This window comes from Macrotis lagotis, chromosome 3, assembly GCF_037893015.1.
Source record: "Macrotis lagotis isolate mMagLag1 chromosome 3, bilby.v1.9.chrom.fasta, whole genome shotgun sequence".
Taxonomy (NCBI): Eukaryota; Metazoa; Chordata; class Mammalia; order Peramelemorphia; family Peramelidae; genus Macrotis; species Macrotis lagotis.
In genome coordinates this window covers 13,695,745-13,715,641 of record NC_133660.1, presented here as the reverse complement: position 1 = coordinate 13,715,641, position 19,897 = coordinate 13,695,745, and the positions used below count along the sequence as shown (strand labels likewise).

Sequence of the window (19,897 nt, the reverse complement as noted above, 5' to 3'; positions counted from 1 at the left end):
ACTATCATTCTCATTTTTCAAGTAAGGAAGTTCAGTCAGATCAATTTGTCTAGGGTAATATAGCCAGTGGGAGTTTGGGATACAATCTTCCACCTTTGGAGATAGACTGTATAAAATAGGACTCCTTTTCTCAAGGACCTCATAATACAGTGGAGAAAACACATTTCAAAAATAACGATCAGGCAGAATGTAGTAATAGTCAAATGAGCAATAAGCAAGCGTCAATAATTCTGAGGAATTCAGCATGGACTGGGCTGATCAAATGGGAGGAAAATATGACTTGAGAAGGAGTTCTTTAAACATTTTCCTATTTAAACTGATAACTTGTTTTACTATCACATTAGAATTGAGTAATTTTAAAGCTGTGTGGAACTTTATGTTGAAGTTGTTGCTCAGTTAGGAAAGACCTTTCATGACCCCATTTGGGGTTTTCTTGGCAAAGAGATAGTGGAGTGGTTTGCTATTTCCTTCTTCAGCTCTTTTAACAGATGAGACAATTAGTATCTGAGGCTGGATTTGATCTTAGGGAAGTCTTTCTGACTCTAGGCTAGCACTCTATCCACTGAACCACCTAGCTGAGGAGTTTAATAATGGGGAAACTGAGCCCAAGGTAAAGGAGATTGCTAAAAGGATCACCACCTGTGTTCTTTACAGTGGCCTTGATACAGTTCTTTACATTACAGTAGCCCTGACACTGTATAGAAAACTTTTTGAGGATAAAGACCTTTGCTGTTCCTGGGCCTAAATTTTACACAATCAGAATTACACAACAAGGAATCCTATTAAGAGAAAGATTAAAGAAATGCAGAGAAACAAGTAATTTTGTATAATGATCATTTGAAGCAATTAATATGTTGGTAAGTATAATAAATGAGCTTTGCTTTCTATGAATCCTGGATTCTTTGCTTCCTTAAGGACGTGGGGAAAATCAGTGAAACTAGGAGGAAACTACAGGGGAAGAGCAGAAGAAAAATTTCTATACTTTTCCTGTGGGGGGATACGGTTTTTAAAATTATGCTCCTAGCCATAGTTAATAAGTTTTGTTTTATTTTTAACATGCTACCAAATCCCTTGATGCTCAACAAATAATTATTTTGTAACTGATATCAATGTTGGAACAAACATTGGGCTGGAATCCCTCATTTTCTGATAATTTTAAGCCAATATGAGTTTCATTTAACTCAATTGTAAATTAAAAAAAAAGTGCTATGCATTTTATAATTTTTCTGTGAAGGAAATATATAGTAAATTGTAAAATACTATTTATATGTGAGTCTTTATTGAGACAAAAATTGCCATAATTGTTATACAATGTTCTTTCAACCTAGTGAGCCAGTAATATAAATATAACAATGATCTAAGATTACACATTTATATGCAAATATTTATGATTTGAAATAAATGGGTCAAAGGCAAAAAATGTTCAAAACTAAAAAAATAATTTTGTGCATAAAACAAACATATGCTAATCTCCTTTCCAACCTACTTCAATTTACTTCCATCATTATATCTTTCACCCAACCCAGGGTAGATCTGTATGAACTTTTAACCCTTCCATTCCAATGCCAAATTTATACCTGTCTCCTCATTTCCAACCCCCAGCTTCCAACCTTTTACCTGGTTATGGTCACATAAAGGGAGAAGGATTTCCCCTTTGCCCTAGAACTCAGAGAATGAGCAAAACTATAAAAACCGGCCCTAAAAACTGCCCGTGTGACTGCTGCCCTCCCTAGCCCAGTCAGCTCTTGCTTTCTCTCTCTGCCTCTGCCTCACCTAGCATTTTGTTATTCACTTCTGCTTTTCTAGGAGAAGAAAAAATTTTTAAACTGCATACTTTGTAAGCCTGTAATAAACCCTGAGCATTTTTTAAATCCCAGGGATTATGTGGATTCTTTCACTTTTCACTAACTCAATCTTCATTTGGAGACCCTGAACCTCATCCACAACAATCTCACCTCATCTTATTCATTCATTCATTTTATTCAATAGCCATAAGTACAAAGATGTCAAAAGCATTTCATTAAGTGCTAAAGATAATACGCTAAGACGGAGAATGAAACAGGTTAAAATGCTGTTTCATTGCTCTTAGGATTTTACCTTTTAAAGTCATGAATATAATTGAATTTACAGTATAGTTATTTTATTGTACATTTTCAGTCCCAATGTCCTTTGGTGGTTTTTTAATGCATATTTTGAATGATGCCTAATGGGCAAATCCTCTGTTGTTTTTGATGGCTATTTGAAGAGCCTCTTCCATTCTTTCCATTGTAGAATATCTCGGGAGAAATAGAGCATGATCACAGGTCCGCACTAATGGGGGATCATCTTCCGTTAAATATTCAAGATAGGAAAACGCTATTCCCACATCTGGTAATCCTTGTGTTTGAAATCTGTCATTTCCTGTAAGAAACACTTTAAAGTAAAATAAAACAATGCAGTTAAAATGAAGCACTCCCTCAAATGTTAAAGATAGCACTCTGTCTGTGCCTACCAAACCGGAGTTTTTCTTGTCCTTGCATCCTATAAGTTTGCCCCAGGTAGTGTACCTGGGGACCTTTCTCATTGCCTTTTTCACATCATAAGGTTACTGATAGAAAGTACAGGCTCCTCACTGGTGAACTCTTGCTTTTGCCACATGACCAACCATTATTTTTAGCTTATGTGTTTCTTGAATATAATAGATTTTCAATGGATATTTGTTGAACTCAATTTATCGAGGACAACACAAGGACCTTAGCATTTAGAATTTATAAGTCATTTAGTCTAAGCTTCTAATTTTACAGATGGGGAAACTGGATCCTGGAGAGGTAGAGAGATTTGCGCAAAAAATCAAGACTTCTTTCTGATCAACTCCTACAGGTGCCACAGGCACCCCTTGGAAACATTTGCCTAGAGTAGGATTGAGACTTTAAGTGAGTAGATCTAATGTATATATGTTCTAGTTCTGACTCTTTCACTCACTGTTTGATGTTGGCAAGTAGCTCAACCATTATGTTAGCAATCCTCATGGTGGGGTACAGAGACCACTAAATTAGGGACAAAGCACGATCCCCAAGGGCTATGCGATCAGTCCATTAGAATATGGGAAGATATGTCACATCTTAACCTCCCTGTGCAATTATGGACTCATCTCCAAAAAAAAAAAAATTATAACACCTCTATCACTCATTTGCTTACACTATTCCTACCAATGGCCTCCCTGATTGTACTAGGCACCAGGATAGCTAACTCCAATTCATTGAATTTAACCCAGAAATCAATAGAAACTGCACAGACAAAATTCCTTGCTCCTTATTCTCATCATCCTTGCATCTTCATCCCCCAACTCTATCCCAGGTCAACTGGGCAGTCATCCCTCTATGCTTTGGGACAATAGCTAATAAGTAATATCTCCATTTCCTCCCTTTTCATTTGGTTGGATTGTGTGAACTCCACAGAATGTATAGACGTGGAGAGGTTGTGATATGCTTATCATCAAACTACCTCTTCTGAACCTCCTTTTTGGTTACAGTGCAGAATGAGCAGTTTTCCAATGAAGAATTCAAAACAATCTATAGTCATATGAAAAAATGCTCTAAATTGTTATTGACTAGAGACACATAAAATAAAACAGCCTTGAGATATCAGATTACACCTATCAGATTGGCTAAAAGGATTAAAGGAGAAAGTGAAAAATGTTGAAGATGAAGTAAACTTGGGACACTAATTCATTGTTGGTAAATTATTTCTGTTTATTATCTGTCCACTTATCCAAGTTCATGTATTATGAGTATATATGCATATATATATATATATATATTTGCCAAACTTTTTCTCTATCTTCTATCTTGCTCTACCTCTTCTTTCAACTCATGATGATTTGTCACTAGTTAAAGCTCTTATAACTTCTTGCTTGGACCATTACAATAGTAATGGTCTCTCAACTTGTCTTCCTGCTGCAAGTCTCTTCCTTTCTAATCCATCCTTCATTTATGGAATAAAACAAGCGATATAATAATAGTATAATGTGAGATAATTGCACAGGAAACTACAAATCTATTTGTACAACTTCCTATTCCTTTCAAATATATAATAAAATTATCATTTCCTTTTTTCTCTCCCTTGAGAGATGTCTACCATTAAACAGAAATAGTCATATAATGTGTGTGTTGTTTGTGTGTGTGTGTGTGTGTGTGTGTGTGTGTGTGAGAGAGAGAGAGAGAGAGAGAAAGAGGGAGAGATTGTTATCCTTGTAAGGCAAAAGTAGGGTCAAGAAGAGAAAGAAGGCAATCCTCATCCTTCTTCCTTTATATTATTTCACTTGCTCATCTTATCAGTTTCCACATCTTCAATTAACATCTTTAGAAGATGGTTCTCAATCTATAGATCCTAACTTCTAACTTCAAGTCTCACCACTCACAATGGACTTTAATCTATTGGAGATTTCAAACTGGAGGTTCCATAGATATCTTAAACTCAACATATCCAAAAATGGAATTCATTATTTTCCTCCCCATGCCCTACCCTTTCTAAATTTCATAATTATTGTCTAGGACACCACTATCTTCCCAGTAACTCAAGCTCATAATCGAGTTGTCAACCTTTTTACCCTCTCTCATTCTCAGAAATCCAATTATTGTTAAGGGCTATCAATTTTACCTTCATCACATCTCTCTCTTTTTTTTCTTAAGGTTTTTGCTAGGCAATGGGGTTAAGTGGCTTGCCCAAGACCACACAGCTAGGTAATTATTAAGTGTCTGAGACCGGATTTGAACCCAGGTACTCCTGACTCCAGGACCGGTGCTTTATCAACTACGCCACCTAGCCACCCCCATCACATCTCTCCTCTGATATTGTCAGCCGGGTATAGGCCCTTGTGACTGCACGCACTGCAATATATTGCTGCTGAGTCTTCCTACCCCAAGTTTCTCCTCAACCAAGCCATGTTCCATTCAACTGTCAAGGTGATCTTCTTAAAGCTCGTGTCATATCTCTACTCAATAAACTTCACTGAGTCCTTCCCACCTCTATCACTAAATATAAAATCTTCTGTTGGTTCAAAAAGTCTTCATAACTTCACATCTCCTTCATTTCCAGTGTTCTAACACCTCACAACCCTCCATCTCCCAACTTTGAGCATTTTCCACTATCTTCCATGTCTGGAATGGTATCTTTCCACCTTCTGGCTTCCCTAACTTTTTTCCAAATCCCAGTTAAAATCCTACTTTCTAAGGTGGCCTTTCCAAATCCCTCCTAATTCAAAAAGTAATTCAATTTCCCTCTAGTGATTATCTCTAAGTTATCCTTCACATAGCTTGTACAAAGTTGTTTCCATAATGTCTCCCATATTAGAGACTATGGATCTTTGAAAGCAAAGATGATTTATCTTTCTTTGTTTTCCCAGCAATTAACAGCATGGTTGGCACATAATAGGCACTTAACAAATGTTTATTGACTGACCTTTTATTTTTGCTCTAACAAGTAAACTGACTTTACAAAAACTGTCAAATTAGTAATGTCATTTCATATGTGTTAAACTGTGATACAACTCATACTTTTTTCACTGAATTCACTCTATATTTTTCCTCAAAAGAAAATCATGGAGCGGCTAGGTGGTGCAGTGGATAGAGCACCGGCCCTGGAGTCAGGAGTACCTGGGTTCAAATCCGACCTCAGACACTTAATTACTAACTAGCTAGCTGTGTAGCCTTGGGAAAGCCACATTGCCTTGCCAAAAAGAAAAAAAAAGAAAAAGAAAAGAAAATCATGACCACATACTCTTTGATCCAGCATAACACTATTAGCTCTGTATCTCTAAGAGATCATAAAAATGGGGGAAAGATCTACATGCATCATAAAATTTATAGCAGCACTTTTTTGCAGTGGTAAAGACTTGGAAATTGAGGGGATGTCCATCAATTGGAGAATGACTGAACTAATTGTAGTATATGAATATGATGGAATACAATTGTTCTGTAAGAAATCATGAACCAGTGGATTTCAGAAAAACCTAGAAAGCCTTACATGATGCTGAGTGAAGTGAGAAGAACCAGGAGAACATTATACATATAAACATCAAAATTGTGTAATGATAGATTGTGATACACTTAGTTCCTCACAGAAGTTCAATGATCAGATGTGATGGAAAATGCCATCCACATCCAGAGAAAGATCTATGGAGTCGGAAGACCAAAGCATACTATTTTCACCTCTTTAAATTTGTTTTAAGATGTTTTTCTTTCTCATGGCATTTTTTCCATTTGTTCTTATTCTTTTTTTTTTCCTTTTACTTTTTTGCAAGGCAATGGGGTTAAGTGACTTGCCCAAGGTCACACAGCTAGGTAATTATTAAGTGCCTGAGTCCAAATTGGAACTCAAGTCCTCTTGACTTCAGGGCCAGTACTCTATCCACTGTACCACCTAGCCTCCCCTTTTCTGGTGTTTTTATATGACTGTGTGTAACAGATCATTATAACTTCCAGGCCACTGATATTTAGTACACCAAAAAATGGTAATGGTACATGTGACTGCAAAACATCACAAAGTGTTATGAAAGAAAAGTAATGTAAAACATGTCATTGAAGAAATGAATAAAAGTAATCTAAGTCACATGATAAGAAAAGAGGATCTCTTTCATTTGGGGTAAGTAAAAGAAGAAGGAATCATATAGTATCTATTATGTGCTAAATATTTTACAATATTATGTCATTTGTTCCTCATTACAATCTTGCAAGGCAGTATTGTTATTGATTCCAATTTTACAGTTAAAGAAACTGAGGCAGACAGAAGCTAAGTGACTTCTGCAAGATTGCATAGGTAGTGTCTGAGATTCAATTTGTACTCTAAGCCCAGTTCTTTATCTACTTTGCCACAGACAGAAGGAAACAAAGGACCTCCTCTTTCCCTCCTCTACTGAGAATATGGACAAGAGTTATGCAGCATGCGCTGTATAAATTGATTGTAGAGACTATAGAGACAGTCAAATTAATTAGAAAAATAAACATATAGATATTTCTTCACAGGGGATATCTTATCATTAAAAAAAAAGATCAGTAACTTACATAGGAATGCTTTCTTCTCTTCCAGCGGCAATCTATGAAAAGCCTTCCAGAACATCACAATGGTAGGATGTAACCTAAAGTATCCTTGGAAATATACTGAATTCTTGAGAGAGAAAGGAGGAAGAAAAATTTATTGAGAAGATGTAGAAATTATCTGGAAAATTATGAATCCATTTTCTTATTACATACCTCTTCAAACAATTTCCAGTCATAATCTGGGTTTCCAATCATTACTTCCTTAAGCTCCTCAGGATGGAAAAAGTCAAGTATCTGCTTTTCACAGACTTTGTAAAATCCCATTTGGAATGCCTCATAAATCATTTTCACAGATGTGTTAAAGATGTAATCAATACAGTTGGAAATAAAAACCTCCCTAGATGGAAGCCAGAAGATGATCTTTATTGACATAGATAGATAGATAGATAGATAGATAGATAGATATTTGTTACTCTTATTCACTCTCCAATTTGCACTTAAATAATACAACAAAGATTTGTACACATTGTACAACTATCAACAGAGTGGATATAGATACATCTGGCAAGTTTGAAAGCAACAGATAATGAATCACAAGGTCATGATAAAGCTATTAAGAGTGATTCTTAGGCCACACTGCCACAACAGGGCCACTGTCAAAGAGTACTAGAATTAGACACTTATGAATTAACATATTTAACACCTACTTCAATAGCCCTTGCCACAGAACAAGAGGAATATTGTTACATCTTAAAAGCGGAAAGTTTAACTGTCTGGTTTTTTTTTTTTCCCCCAAGGCAATGGGGTTAAGTGACTTGCTCAAGATCACACAGCTAGGTAAATATTATGTGTCTGAGGCTGGATTTGAATTCAGGACCTCCTGACTCTATGGCTGGTGCTCTATTCACTGCACCGCCTAGCTGCCCAGTTTAACTGTCTTTTCGGGAAGATCTTGTCAGGGTTGAAGAGAGATCATATAAGGGCACAGAAAATGAACCAAGAGACATTCTTTCTTGAGAGAAATATTTTAATTATTATCTTGGAAAAAATACTTTATTAAGAGAATGGTGGACCTGTGCTGAGTTGAAAAGTCAGGAAAAAAAGTAATAGTTATGTTCAAGAATGACTCTGGTAGTGGTCCTTCTCACAGATGATACATTTTAAGTAATTACTTATGTCTTTTTAGACCTAGAAAGAGTATGTTGATATCTTCCCCTACTCTCTTTTTCTTCCCCCCTCCACTAAGTATGAATATATATGTGCAATCAGAGATGTGAATGTAGATACAGAAATGTATATATATATAGTGTTTATATATTTTATATATTATATACATATATTAGATGTATATTATTTATCTATAGTATTATAAGTGCACAGGCAGCTAGTATAGTTAATAGACTGCCAAGTTTGGAGTCAGGATATCTCATCTTCCTAAATGTAAATCTGGCCTTACTCACTAAGTGACCTTGAGCAAGTCACTTAACCCTGTTTGTCTTGTTTCCTCATCTGGAAAATATGCTAGAGAAGGAAATGGCAAATAGCTCTTGTATTTTTGCCAAGAAAACACCAAATGAGATCATGAAGAGATATACACAACTGAAAAATGACAGAACAACAATACATGTACAACCCACATCTCCATGCTATAAGATTCTGCTTCTGAGTTTATGGGGAAAGAGTATCTTTAGTTAAATGTTTAAAAAAATGAAAAACTGGAGGTGGGACAAAGTCATTATCTAATTTGATCCTCAGAATAATAGATGAATGAATGAAGAATGAATGAAAATTATCTATTAAGCACTTGCTATATGCCAAGGTTCTTGTCCTTAAGGAACTTTCCTTCTATTTGGAGTAATCCTGGATTAAGTAAAATATTTTCAGATTGGCATAATATGAATTCAGTATCTAAATGCAATCAATTCTTATAATTTGTGGTAGTTTTGCTTTATAAAGTCTCAGAAAACACTGAATTAGTGAATACTGAAACATTGTCCCTAAGGACAATTTTACTTTAGCACTTTCTGGAGAGACCTCACATAAAAGACTGGCTAATTTCCCCTTTTCCTGGGTGTATTATTGTATGAATCATCAACACTGAACTCATGGCCAACATATATCTAAATAAACATACTTTCTGCCAAACATTTTCTACATAAGGCATATCACAACCTTCTTGTACTTAGGAGCACCTTAACACTAAGTTTGGTGACATTTTAAACAGCAAAATCACTAATTAAAAAAAAAGTGAAAAATATGGCACTAAAGAGTAATGGATATTTGTATGTAGTATGAGAGTTTTAAAAAGAGATTATTATTTTGTTCAACCTCAAATGGGAACCAATTCTTTAGGTGACAAAAATTTTTTGAAGGTTTGCTCACATCTATGATGCCTATGAAGGCATGGTGAGTATGATTTGGGAATTATAAATAAATGTGAGTGAATAGGCAAATTCACCAATATGGAACCTACGAATAATGGAGATTGACTGCATGAGTAGGTGTATTACAATTTGCATTATTTTAGATAGATTCTAAATTATCTGATCAAAATCTTATTTCTTACTATCTAAAATACTACTACTACTACTACTACTACTACTAATAATAATAATAATAATAATAATGATGATGATAATAATAAGAAAATTTGGCTCTTCTTTCTGAGGATAATTGACCCAAGAAATTAATAGCAAGTCCATAATAACAGATCAAGAATATTACAAACAGGTGTTTATTACTACTGTTACTTACTTGTTGCTTTTGTTTACAAGTACAGAGCTTCCATTTGGAATTAGGTCCACATCTTTTTTGTCCCAGAATATCTAAAACCACAAACACATTCAGGTGACAATATGACACAGTGATAAGGATAAAGAGTTGAAAGGAATTTAAGAATCACTTAATCTAATCCATTTATTTTACAAATAAGAAAATAGAGTCAATTAGTTTAAGGGATTTTTTAAAAAAATTTGTTCACCTAGGTAGCAAGTCATAGTGTAAAGTATAGCAGTATGCTTTAGAGATCATTTTGTCATGTAAACATAGATTTAAAGTTGGAAGACAACTTAGAAGCCAAGTCAATTAATCCTTTCATTTTACAAATGGAGAAACTGAGACCAAGAGAAATGACACGACTGGTCCAAGTTTATACAACAAACTATTGTGAGCAGCAAGATTCTAACTCACCACCTCTGATTCCAGAGTCAAGGGTTTTTCCCATTATATAAGACTCTCTTTTGTTTAGCCAGTCCTCTGTGATTAAGTGATAGCCCCTTGGGTCTTTGGACGCTCATATCAGTGACATATACAACACTATCTCTAGAACCATTTTCCATCCTTTATACATAAGAATTTTTCTTGGACAGTATCCCACAATTGAGAGCTAAATGAGCTCATTTATTTTAAATCAATATAAATGTAAAAGTTTCCAACTCAGTCATTCTTGGATAATGTTGACTGTAAAACATACTTTTTAAAAACTGAATTATCAAGTTGAGTTGTTTACATTAAATATGCAAATTGGACAATTCCTTATTTGTGCTTCGTCTTCTATCAAATAATAAAGAAAAGCTGGCTTCTTATAAAAGTTGCTATTTACATATGAGGAGCTCTCCTTAAGTCATAGTGACAGGCACACACATTAAAAGTCCATCTTTACGCTATTTTTCAGTTGTACTCACAGAAAAATGCAAGTAAAGCTCTTCTACATCATCAGCATTTCCATCTAGAAGTAGCTTCAAATTGCTGAATGAAAAAATAACTTTAGAAGTTTAAAAAAGCAAACGAGTGTCTATGTGGAAAAAACAATACTAATAAGAGGCAGTGGACAGAATATTAGTGTCTGCAGTATGACTCACAAGACCTTAGTTCTCCTCCCATCTGGCATTAGCTGCCTGTAGACAAGTTACTTAACCTCTGCTCCTTAATTAGCTCATCTACTTTAGGCTCGATTACCGCTGAGTCTCTTCTGCTGTAAAACCTCATAATTCCTCTTAGAGCTTCAGCCTCTTGCAGCCACAGTTCTAAACTTTGTCAAATTGAAACTGCTTTCTCAGTGCTTACCAATTCTCTTTCAGTTGCTAATTCTGATGATATTTTTCTTTGTTGGTTGGTTTGCAAGGCAGTGGGGTTAAGTGGCTTGCCCAATAAATTATGAGGAATTTAATGATGTTGAACTGCTTCTTCTCCTGCCAGGGAAGATGATACTGATAACTCATATGAACCATCTCAAATAATAAAGCAGTTGGGAGGAGCATATTTAGATGAGGCACAAGAGGGAGCCGAATAATGAAGGTATAATATATTATAAAAATGGAGCCAATAGGTGAAAAAGGAATGTACTGGGAGAAAGGGAAAGGAGAGGTAGAATAGGCTAAGATGTTTCATGTAGAAGAGTCAAGAAAAAGTTTTTGCAATAGAGTGGAAAGGGGGGAAGGTGAGGGGGAGTGAGTGAGCCCTCATTCTCATTGGAAATGACTCAGAGAGGAAACAACAAACACACTTCATAGGTTATAGAAATCTGTTACCTAAGAGGAAAAAAGGAGAGGAAGGGGATGGTAGAAAGGGGATGGGGGGGTACAGGTGATAGAGGAGAGGGTAGTCAGATACACCATAATATGGGGGGGGGGGGCTTTTGCAAGGTGGTGGGATTGAGTGACCTGCCCAGTACTGCATGGTTGGATGGTTGTTGGGTTTCTGGAATGGGATTTGGGTTTAGGTCCTCCTGGTGCCAGGGCCAGTGATCTGACCGCTATGCCATTCATAGCACAATTTTGAGGAGGGACAAAGTGAAAGGAGAAAGAGAAAATAGAATAAATGGGAGTGGGGAGGAATGAATGGAGGGAAATACAATCAGGAATAGTAACTGTGGGGAAAAATATAGAAGTAACTTCTCTGTGGACTTATGATAAAGAATGTCATCCACCCCAGAAACAGAGCTGAAGTAAAAATTTCTTTCGCTTTATTTTTCATGAGGTTTTTTTTTTTTTAGTTTTTGAGGGGGAGGGGGTAATTATATTTACTCTTACAAGACTACTTTAATAATGTGTAAATAAATAAAAAATGTAAATAAAAAAGTAACTTGCCCAAGGTCACACAGCTAAGTATTAAGTGTCTAAGAAAGGATTTGAACTCAGGTCCTGCTAAATCCATGGGATGGCACTCTATTCACTGTGCCACCTAACTGCGGCTAATTCTGATGACTTTTAATCAGTTCTCATTTCTCGTGACTTCTCTGTTGCTTTTCAAAGTATTGGCTGCTCCGTTCTTCTGGAACCTTTTTCTTAGTCTCTGTGATCCTCTTCTTTCTAATTCTCCTACCTGCTAATCCTTTAACACCTTATTTGGTTGATTTTATTTATTTCCCAACTCCTAAGTATGGGTGCCAGAGGAGAGTAAGAAGACACTTCAGATCATACATTTAGACCTGAAGGGACTCCTCTTGTCTCACCGGACTGCACTACTTTACTTCTCTACCACACTTGTTTGTTTGTTTTTTATCTATTCTATAGAAATTTTATTTATTTTGCATTTTACAATTTTTCCCCTAATCTAGCTTCCCTCCTTCCACCCCCCCCACAGAAGGCAGTCTCTTAGTCATTACATTGTTTCCAGGGCATACATTGATTTAAGTTGAATGTGATGAGAGAGAAACCATATCCTTAGGGAAGAAACATAAAATATGAGGAATAGCGAAATTACATAATAAGATAACTTTTTTCTTTTTAAATTAAAGGTAATAGTCTTTGGTCTTTGTTCAAACTTTACAATTCTTTCTCTGGATACAGATGGTATTCTACATTGCAGATATCCCAAAGTTGTGTCTGATTGTTGCACTGTTGGAATGAGCAAGTCCATTAAGGTTGACCATCACCCCCATGTTACTATTAGGGTGTTCAGTGTTCTTCTGGTTCTGCTCATCTTGCTCAGAATCACTTCATGAAAATCTTTCCAGGCTTCCCTGAATTTCCATCCTTCCTGGTTTCTAATAGAACAATAGTGTTCCATCATATACATATACCACAGTTTATTAAGTAATTCCCCAACTGATGGACATTCACTCAATTTCCAATTCTTTGCCACCACAAACAGGGCTGCTATGAATCTTTTTGTACAACTGATGTTTTTACCCTTTTCCATAATCTCTTCAGGGTATAGAGCCAGTAGTGGGGATCAAAGGGCATGGACATTTTGTTGCCTTTTGGACATAATTCCAAACTGCTCTCCAGAAAGGTTGGATGAGTTCACACCTCCACTAACAATGCATTAGTGTCCCATATTTCCCACATCCCTTCCAACATTAATCAATGTCCTTTCTGGTCATATTGTCAGTTTGAAAGGTGTGAGGTGGTACCTCAGAGATGTTTTAATTTGCATTTCTCTAATAAGTAATGATTTAGAGTAATTTTTCATATGACTATGGATCACTTTGATCTCCTCATCTGTAAATTACCTTTGCATATCCTTTGACCATTTGTCAACTGGGGAATGGCTTGTTTTTTCTTTTAAATTTGACTCAGTTCTCTGTATATTTTAGAAATGAGTCTTTTGTCAGAAATACTAGTTGTAAAAATTGTTTCCCAATTTACTACATTTCTTTTGATCTTGGTTACAGTGGTTTTGTCTATGCAAAAGCTTTTTAATTTAATATAATCAAAATTACCTAGTTTGTTTTTCATGATGTTCTCCATCTCTTCTTTGGTCATAGACTGCTTCCCTTTCCATAGATCTGACAGGTAAACTATTCTTTTATCTCTTAGTTTGCCTATAATATTGTTTTTTATATCTAGATCCTGTATCCATTTTGATCTTACCTTGGTATAGGGTGTGAGATATTGGTCTAATCTAAGTTTCTTCCATACTAACTTCTAATTTTCTGAGCAGTTTTTATTGAAGAGAGAGTTTTTATCCCAATAGCCAGACTCTTTGGGTTTATCAAACAGCATATAACTATAATTGGTTCCTGATATTGCACCTATTCCACTGATCCACCATTCTATTTCTTGGCCAATACCAGATAGTTTTGATGACTGATGCTTTATGATATAATTTTAGATATAATTAATTTTAGATATAATTTAAGCCACCTTCTTTTGCACTTTTTTTTCATTAAATCCCTGGAGATTCTCCACTTTTTTTTCCTCCATATGAATTTACTTATGTTTTTTCCTAACTCATTAAAGTAATTTATTGGAATTTTGATTGGTAGGGCACTAAACAAGTAGTTTAATTTTGGTAGAATTGTCATTTTTATTATATTTGCTCGGCCTATCCATGAGCAGTTGATATTTGCCCAGTTATTTAAATCTGATTTTATTTGTGTGAGAAGTATCCACCACACTTGTTAATGGACAAGCTTCATCATCCTGTAGGATTCCATTTGTCTTAGTATCTACCTCATCCCTACCTCTGCCTTTCCAACCAGGGTGTGGGCACATGAACTCCAAAATCAATTTAAGTCACTCTTTGACCGCCTTTTCTCCTGGTTTCTCCCTGTGCAGTAAATGGCCAAGACTCTATAAAAGTTTGGCCCATATCCCCCTCCATGCAGGACTAATGCAAGTCTAAAACCAATCATTTTGTGTGGCTGTCTTCCTGGAACTTTCCTCTTTCCCTCAGGTATTCTTGTCTGGACCTTTGTTATTCAGTCTGTCTTCAAGTAACTTATTATCTCTCCAGATGAATTAAATTTGTGAACTGCTTGTGGTCTGTAATATATGTGAACTTTTCAGGCCTGTGAATTAAAGAAATCTGAACTTTTATACTTCTGGAGTAAGTTGGTTAAGTGAAAAACTTAAAGAACCTTGATCTTTAGGATGACACCCCCAATTTCCCTATCATCAAAAGGATATCAAAGTTTGACAGTTCCAGAATTTTGCAACTGATATTTCTTGGACATATATTTTGCAATTGATATTTCATATATATTATATATGCATATTATATATATATATATATATTACCACTATTGAACTTTAAGTGGATATATTTATGGAAAAGTGTCCCTGTTTGGGGAAAAATGCTTTGTAAGGAGCTACTGTTCTTGCTATGTCATTTGAAAAAATGTCTTTATTAAAGAACTGAATCTACTCTATTAGCTGATTGTTAGAGGGGCTTGTGAGTTATAGTATCAGAAGAACAGACACTTAAAAAACCTTGAAAATAGTAGTAGCCTCCCTTCTGGGAACCCAACTTACCATTGCCAATGAAAGTTGGAGAAACAAGTCCAGAAAGAATGTTACACTGGAACAGATAATTAATCTTACTCACTTGCCCAATTCAGGACTCAGCTCTTGCAAATCTTCCAGTGAGGGTTTTTGATCCAAAAGTTTCTTATAGAGAGCCAGAGGAAAAGGAAGGTTGGCAACATTGAAACTGACTATGGAGAGACCACACAGTATTCCAAACAGAAAATAGTTGTTCTTGCTGAATTTAGGCTGAAAGAGAAAGAAAAGAGGAAAAATTATGTGTTGTGTCATATGTATTCCAGGCTAAGAGCTATGAAGGGTTAACACAGAAATAGTTATGTGCTTTAACAAGCAAGATGTGCTTCAGAGCTTAGACAAGGGAGTAGCTGCATGTGTGAGCTAGGAGGTACATTCCCAGGCCCAGATAGATAGCGCATTCTGAGATAATTACCCTCTGCACTTTGTTTATCAAATCACTGTTTGGTTCTCAAAACAATCTTCTCTCTGTTTAGCAGAACACTGTTTGGTTCTCAAAACTAAGACATACACAAGGTATGCATGTGAAAAAATGCTTGCTAAAACGCTTATGTAATTGGTTACGTAAATGTAGAGTATAAAAGTATGTATCCTGTGATCAATAAACGAACCAGCTTATGCATCATATTGATGTCGGCCTGGGTTCCCTCCTCCGGACTCGACAATTATGAACAAGTAAATGCCTTTGAAAACATTTCAAAATGACTTTTGAAAATGTTATTATACGTATTTGGTTTAGGTAACATTGTTTAAAATTAAGTTACAAATTACAAAAAAAAATGAGCTGGAGACCAAGTGATTATTTGTCTATATATTCAAACACAAAAGTATTTTCATGCCAATATTTTTGGTTCAAGGAATTCTGTTGATGGCACTGAGTTACTGTTTATTTCAATTATGAAAAATCAAATAATACTAAAATTTATATTTTAACTAAAATGTTCCTACTTAACCTTGATTTTTCCTTCAAATTTAGAGAACAGACATAAGAAAATAAGACAGGCTCAATCCTGTATTGCATTAACACAGAGCTTTTGTGAACAGAAAGGTGAGATTATGTTAACATTATTGTTATCAGATTTTTCACTACCATGGGGAGGGGGGAAGGAAGGAAGGGTGTTAGGAAAATGTATAACTAATAAGCTTGGAAATGAATGAATGGTAAAAACTACCTTTGCATATAATTGGAGAATAGGAGGGCTATAATTTCCCCATACTCTTTTTAGACCTATGAGAAGTATTGTGGTCAGTTCTGGGTGGTACAAATTAAGAAATACATTATCAAGTTGGAGAATATCTAGAGGAGATCAGTCAGGATGGTGAAGGGCTGCAAGTTCATGTTTTGTGAAGATTAGTTCAAGAAGCTGGGGTTTTTTTGGTCTGGAAAAGAGAAAACTTGAGGGTGGGGGAACATATTAGCTGTTTTTCAGTATTTGAAAGAATATCTTGTGGAAAAGAGATTAAACTGGCTCCATTTGGCCTCAGAGGGCAGAACTAAGAGCAGTGGGTGGAAATGTCATAGAGGTAAATTTAGGCTTAAAGTCAGACAAACTTCCTAATAACCAGAACTAATCCAAAAATGGAATGAATTGCCTCAATGTAATTAGGTTCTCTTTCTTAGAAGTCTTTAGGCAAAGGTAGACAACCATATGTTGCATAGACCATGGTGGGGATTCCTTCCTTATGGAGGCTGGACCCTTCTCATATTCTGTGATTCTATGATTTCTTTTGGAAAACTAAATTGTGATGAAGTCATGTTACTATAGAAAAGCAGGCAAATGAAAATTTAACTATACATACTAGGATCAAAAGACAAAAATATGTGTGTGTGTGTGTGTGTGTGTGTGTGTGTGTGTGTGTGTGTGTGCATGTGCGTGTGTGTGTGTGTGTTTGTCATTCCAACCACAAGACAGCTATGTTTGAAAAGAAAAGTACGGGTCAAAAAAAAAAAAGAAACTTAAAATGGATTTCCCAGAAGGTTAGTTGGAGCTCTTATGCAGGATTCATGGGAAGATGTGGAATATGCGTGGATGTTATATTTTGTATCATATATTCATATAATTACATGAATGGGATTTCACATTCATTGAAATTGGAATATGTTTTATGTGACTTCTTTTTTATAACCAATATCATATTGCTTGCCTTCTCAGGAGTAGCTAAGAGGTAAGAGGGAAGGAAAGAATCTGGACCTCAAAATTTAAAAAAAATGTTAAAAAAATTTTAAATTCAATTGGAAAATATTTAAAGAAATAAAATGTATTACGAAAAAAGAAAGTACAGGTCAGGGAAACTGATCGCCACTATTTGGGGAACAGTAGGAAGGGAGAAAGATACTCTCTTCTTTGGTCAATCTCTCTCAATTTCTGCAGTAATCAGACTGAGGAGAAATGATAAACAGTGGCAATAAAACTGGATTGCAAGACAGAATAGCTAGATATTAATGTGAATGAGTGCTAAAAATATAATTTAAAGGGCCAATTTTTTTCTCTCCTAAATGCCCAGAAACAAAGAAATTAAAACTTACATTGGCAGGAAACCACATTAGGGAAGATTTTTCAGAATATATAAACATCTCATATTCTGGTTGGATCATTTCCTTTAAACACACAATAGAAAAATTCTTTCCTGACTCCTCCAAATTCAGGATTCGTTTCTCCAATAAATGAAACCTATGGAAATAAAATGATTAGAACTACCTTCAAGTACATAAATGACTTATGCCTTTTGCAATATTATTTAGCATCTAATAAAGTCTTACTGTAAATGATTCTCTATTGTCATGTAGTTAAGTATTCACGTATCTTGAAAAGATTATAATGAGATTACAAATAGAGAACTGGAAAAGTTCTTTATTAGAGTGTATCTTTTTGGTTTTTTATGAAGCTCCACCTTCACTTGTTCCATCTCTGTATCAGCTGTTAAATGATGACCAGAACATAATACTACCAAAAAACTCTTCTTAACAAAAGTAATAGCATCATTTTGAGCCACATTTCCCCAAGTGAAGAGGATATTATAGAAGTATCCCTGATTTTAAACTTTTCAATGTAGTCTGTACTCTCAAATAGAAATCATCTTATGCCTACACTTAAAAATAATTGAATGCCATTGAGTTCTAGTTGAATTGTAGATTTTGATTACTAATTTACTTTTCATATTTAATAAATTAGGATAAAAATATAATGTAACATAAGAAGGCATAAAACATATAGCTGCATAATCCAATAAAATATTTTAAAAGTTATGTTTTGATACTCTGTGGATTAGATTAGGTTTTTACTAAATCAGAATAGGCAGATAATTCCACAAATAATACCTTCAATGGAAAATGTTCTCCTTTTTCTCATAGATTTTGGAGAATATCATCTGTACCATGTGTTATCTTGCTTTATAAAATAAAAGCTTCTTAAAGGTAAGGATTATTTAATTTTTTGTCTTTCAATCCCCATTGACAAGCATAGTGCTTGTCATATCAGTCCTTTTTCCTTCACCCCATCAAGAAGTGTTTATTAATGGTTAGGTACTTTGCTAAGCTCTGGAGATACAAAGAAGGGTAAAAATATTGCTTGTGTCCATTGAGAGTCACATATTAATGGGAGAGTCAACATATAACTAACTATGTACATTTAAGTTCTGGTAAGTAATCTAAGTAACTAGAAAGTAATCTTAGAGAAATAGGACTTGAGGAAAGATTCCCAAAGCTTCCTTGAGATGGATCTTGATGGAAATTAAAAGGCAAATGTAAAGGGGGGCAGCATTCCAGGCTTGGGGAACTACTAGGAAAAAAAAGGTACTCAGCAGAGAGATATGGAAGGAACATCAAGAAACAGTATAGCAGGATTGGTGGGTTGTTATACTTGGTTCTAAAAGAAGACCAAAAAGACATCACTAGGCTGGGGTCAAGGTACAATGTGTCTAACTGTGTCTGATCAAATCAATATGAGATCAGAAGGCTCTACCACTGGTCGGGTACAAATAATCCCATATGAATATTTAAATTCGAGACATGTCTAAATTTGTACATCTCCCATTTCTTTAGAGCTACTGCATTTCTGCTTTGATGATAATGTTCAGCTCCATCTTTGATTATGTTATACTGATTATATAAGATATGAGTTCATAAGAATTTAGTGGAATTTATTTAATTGTAAGGTGATATGGCAGATCTACAAACTTAGTTAATGCATCTAGGATAGGTAGGGAAGCAGTTTAATGGGAAAACCAACTTTCTATCACATTTCTCAGATATGCTATCTCAGATATCTATAGCTTGCTATAGAAACTAATAAAATTACAAGACCAAAAACAATTCTAAAGGTGTTATTTATTTTAAAAATATAAAAACACAGTTCACCAATGAGAAGCAGCAAATTATTAACTTATTAAAGAATACTCCAAATGACCAAAAGTTAGAGAAATACAAATTAAAATAATTTTGTTTCACCTCACATTGAGCAAATTGGCAGAAGATTACAAAAGATGAGAATTCTTTTGTGGGGTTATGCTCTCCAATATCTTTTTGTTGGAGCTGTAAAAAATCATTTTGAAAAGCAATTTGGAATTTCACAAATATAATGGCTAAAATGTTTGTTTATCCTTTGACCCAGGGATTCTACTGTTAGACATGGCAGAAGGCCATTTATGAAAAGAAAG

The 19,897-nt window shown here is 35.1% G+C and overlaps 1 protein-coding gene across 1 annotated transcript in view; it reads right to left on the bottom strand.

The window, feature by feature from the left end:
• Window positions 1-1,240: 1,240 nt before the first annotated feature.
• LOC141517292 (putative E3 ubiquitin-protein ligase HERC6) overlaps window positions 1,241-19,897 on the bottom strand; it is a 69,089-nt gene continuing 50,432 nt past the window's right edge. The window contains 8 exon segments of the mRNA XM_074228139.1: window positions 1,241-2,412; window positions 7,041-7,143; window positions 7,230-7,413; window positions 9,771-9,841; window positions 10,700-10,763; window positions 15,288-15,454; window positions 17,769-17,843; window positions 17,845-17,913. Coding sequence (XP_074084240.1) covers window positions 2,204-2,412; window positions 7,041-7,143; window positions 7,230-7,413; window positions 9,771-9,841; window positions 10,700-10,763; window positions 15,288-15,454; window positions 17,769-17,843; window positions 17,845-17,913 — 942 coding nt within the window. The 3' untranslated portion in view covers window positions 1,241-2,203.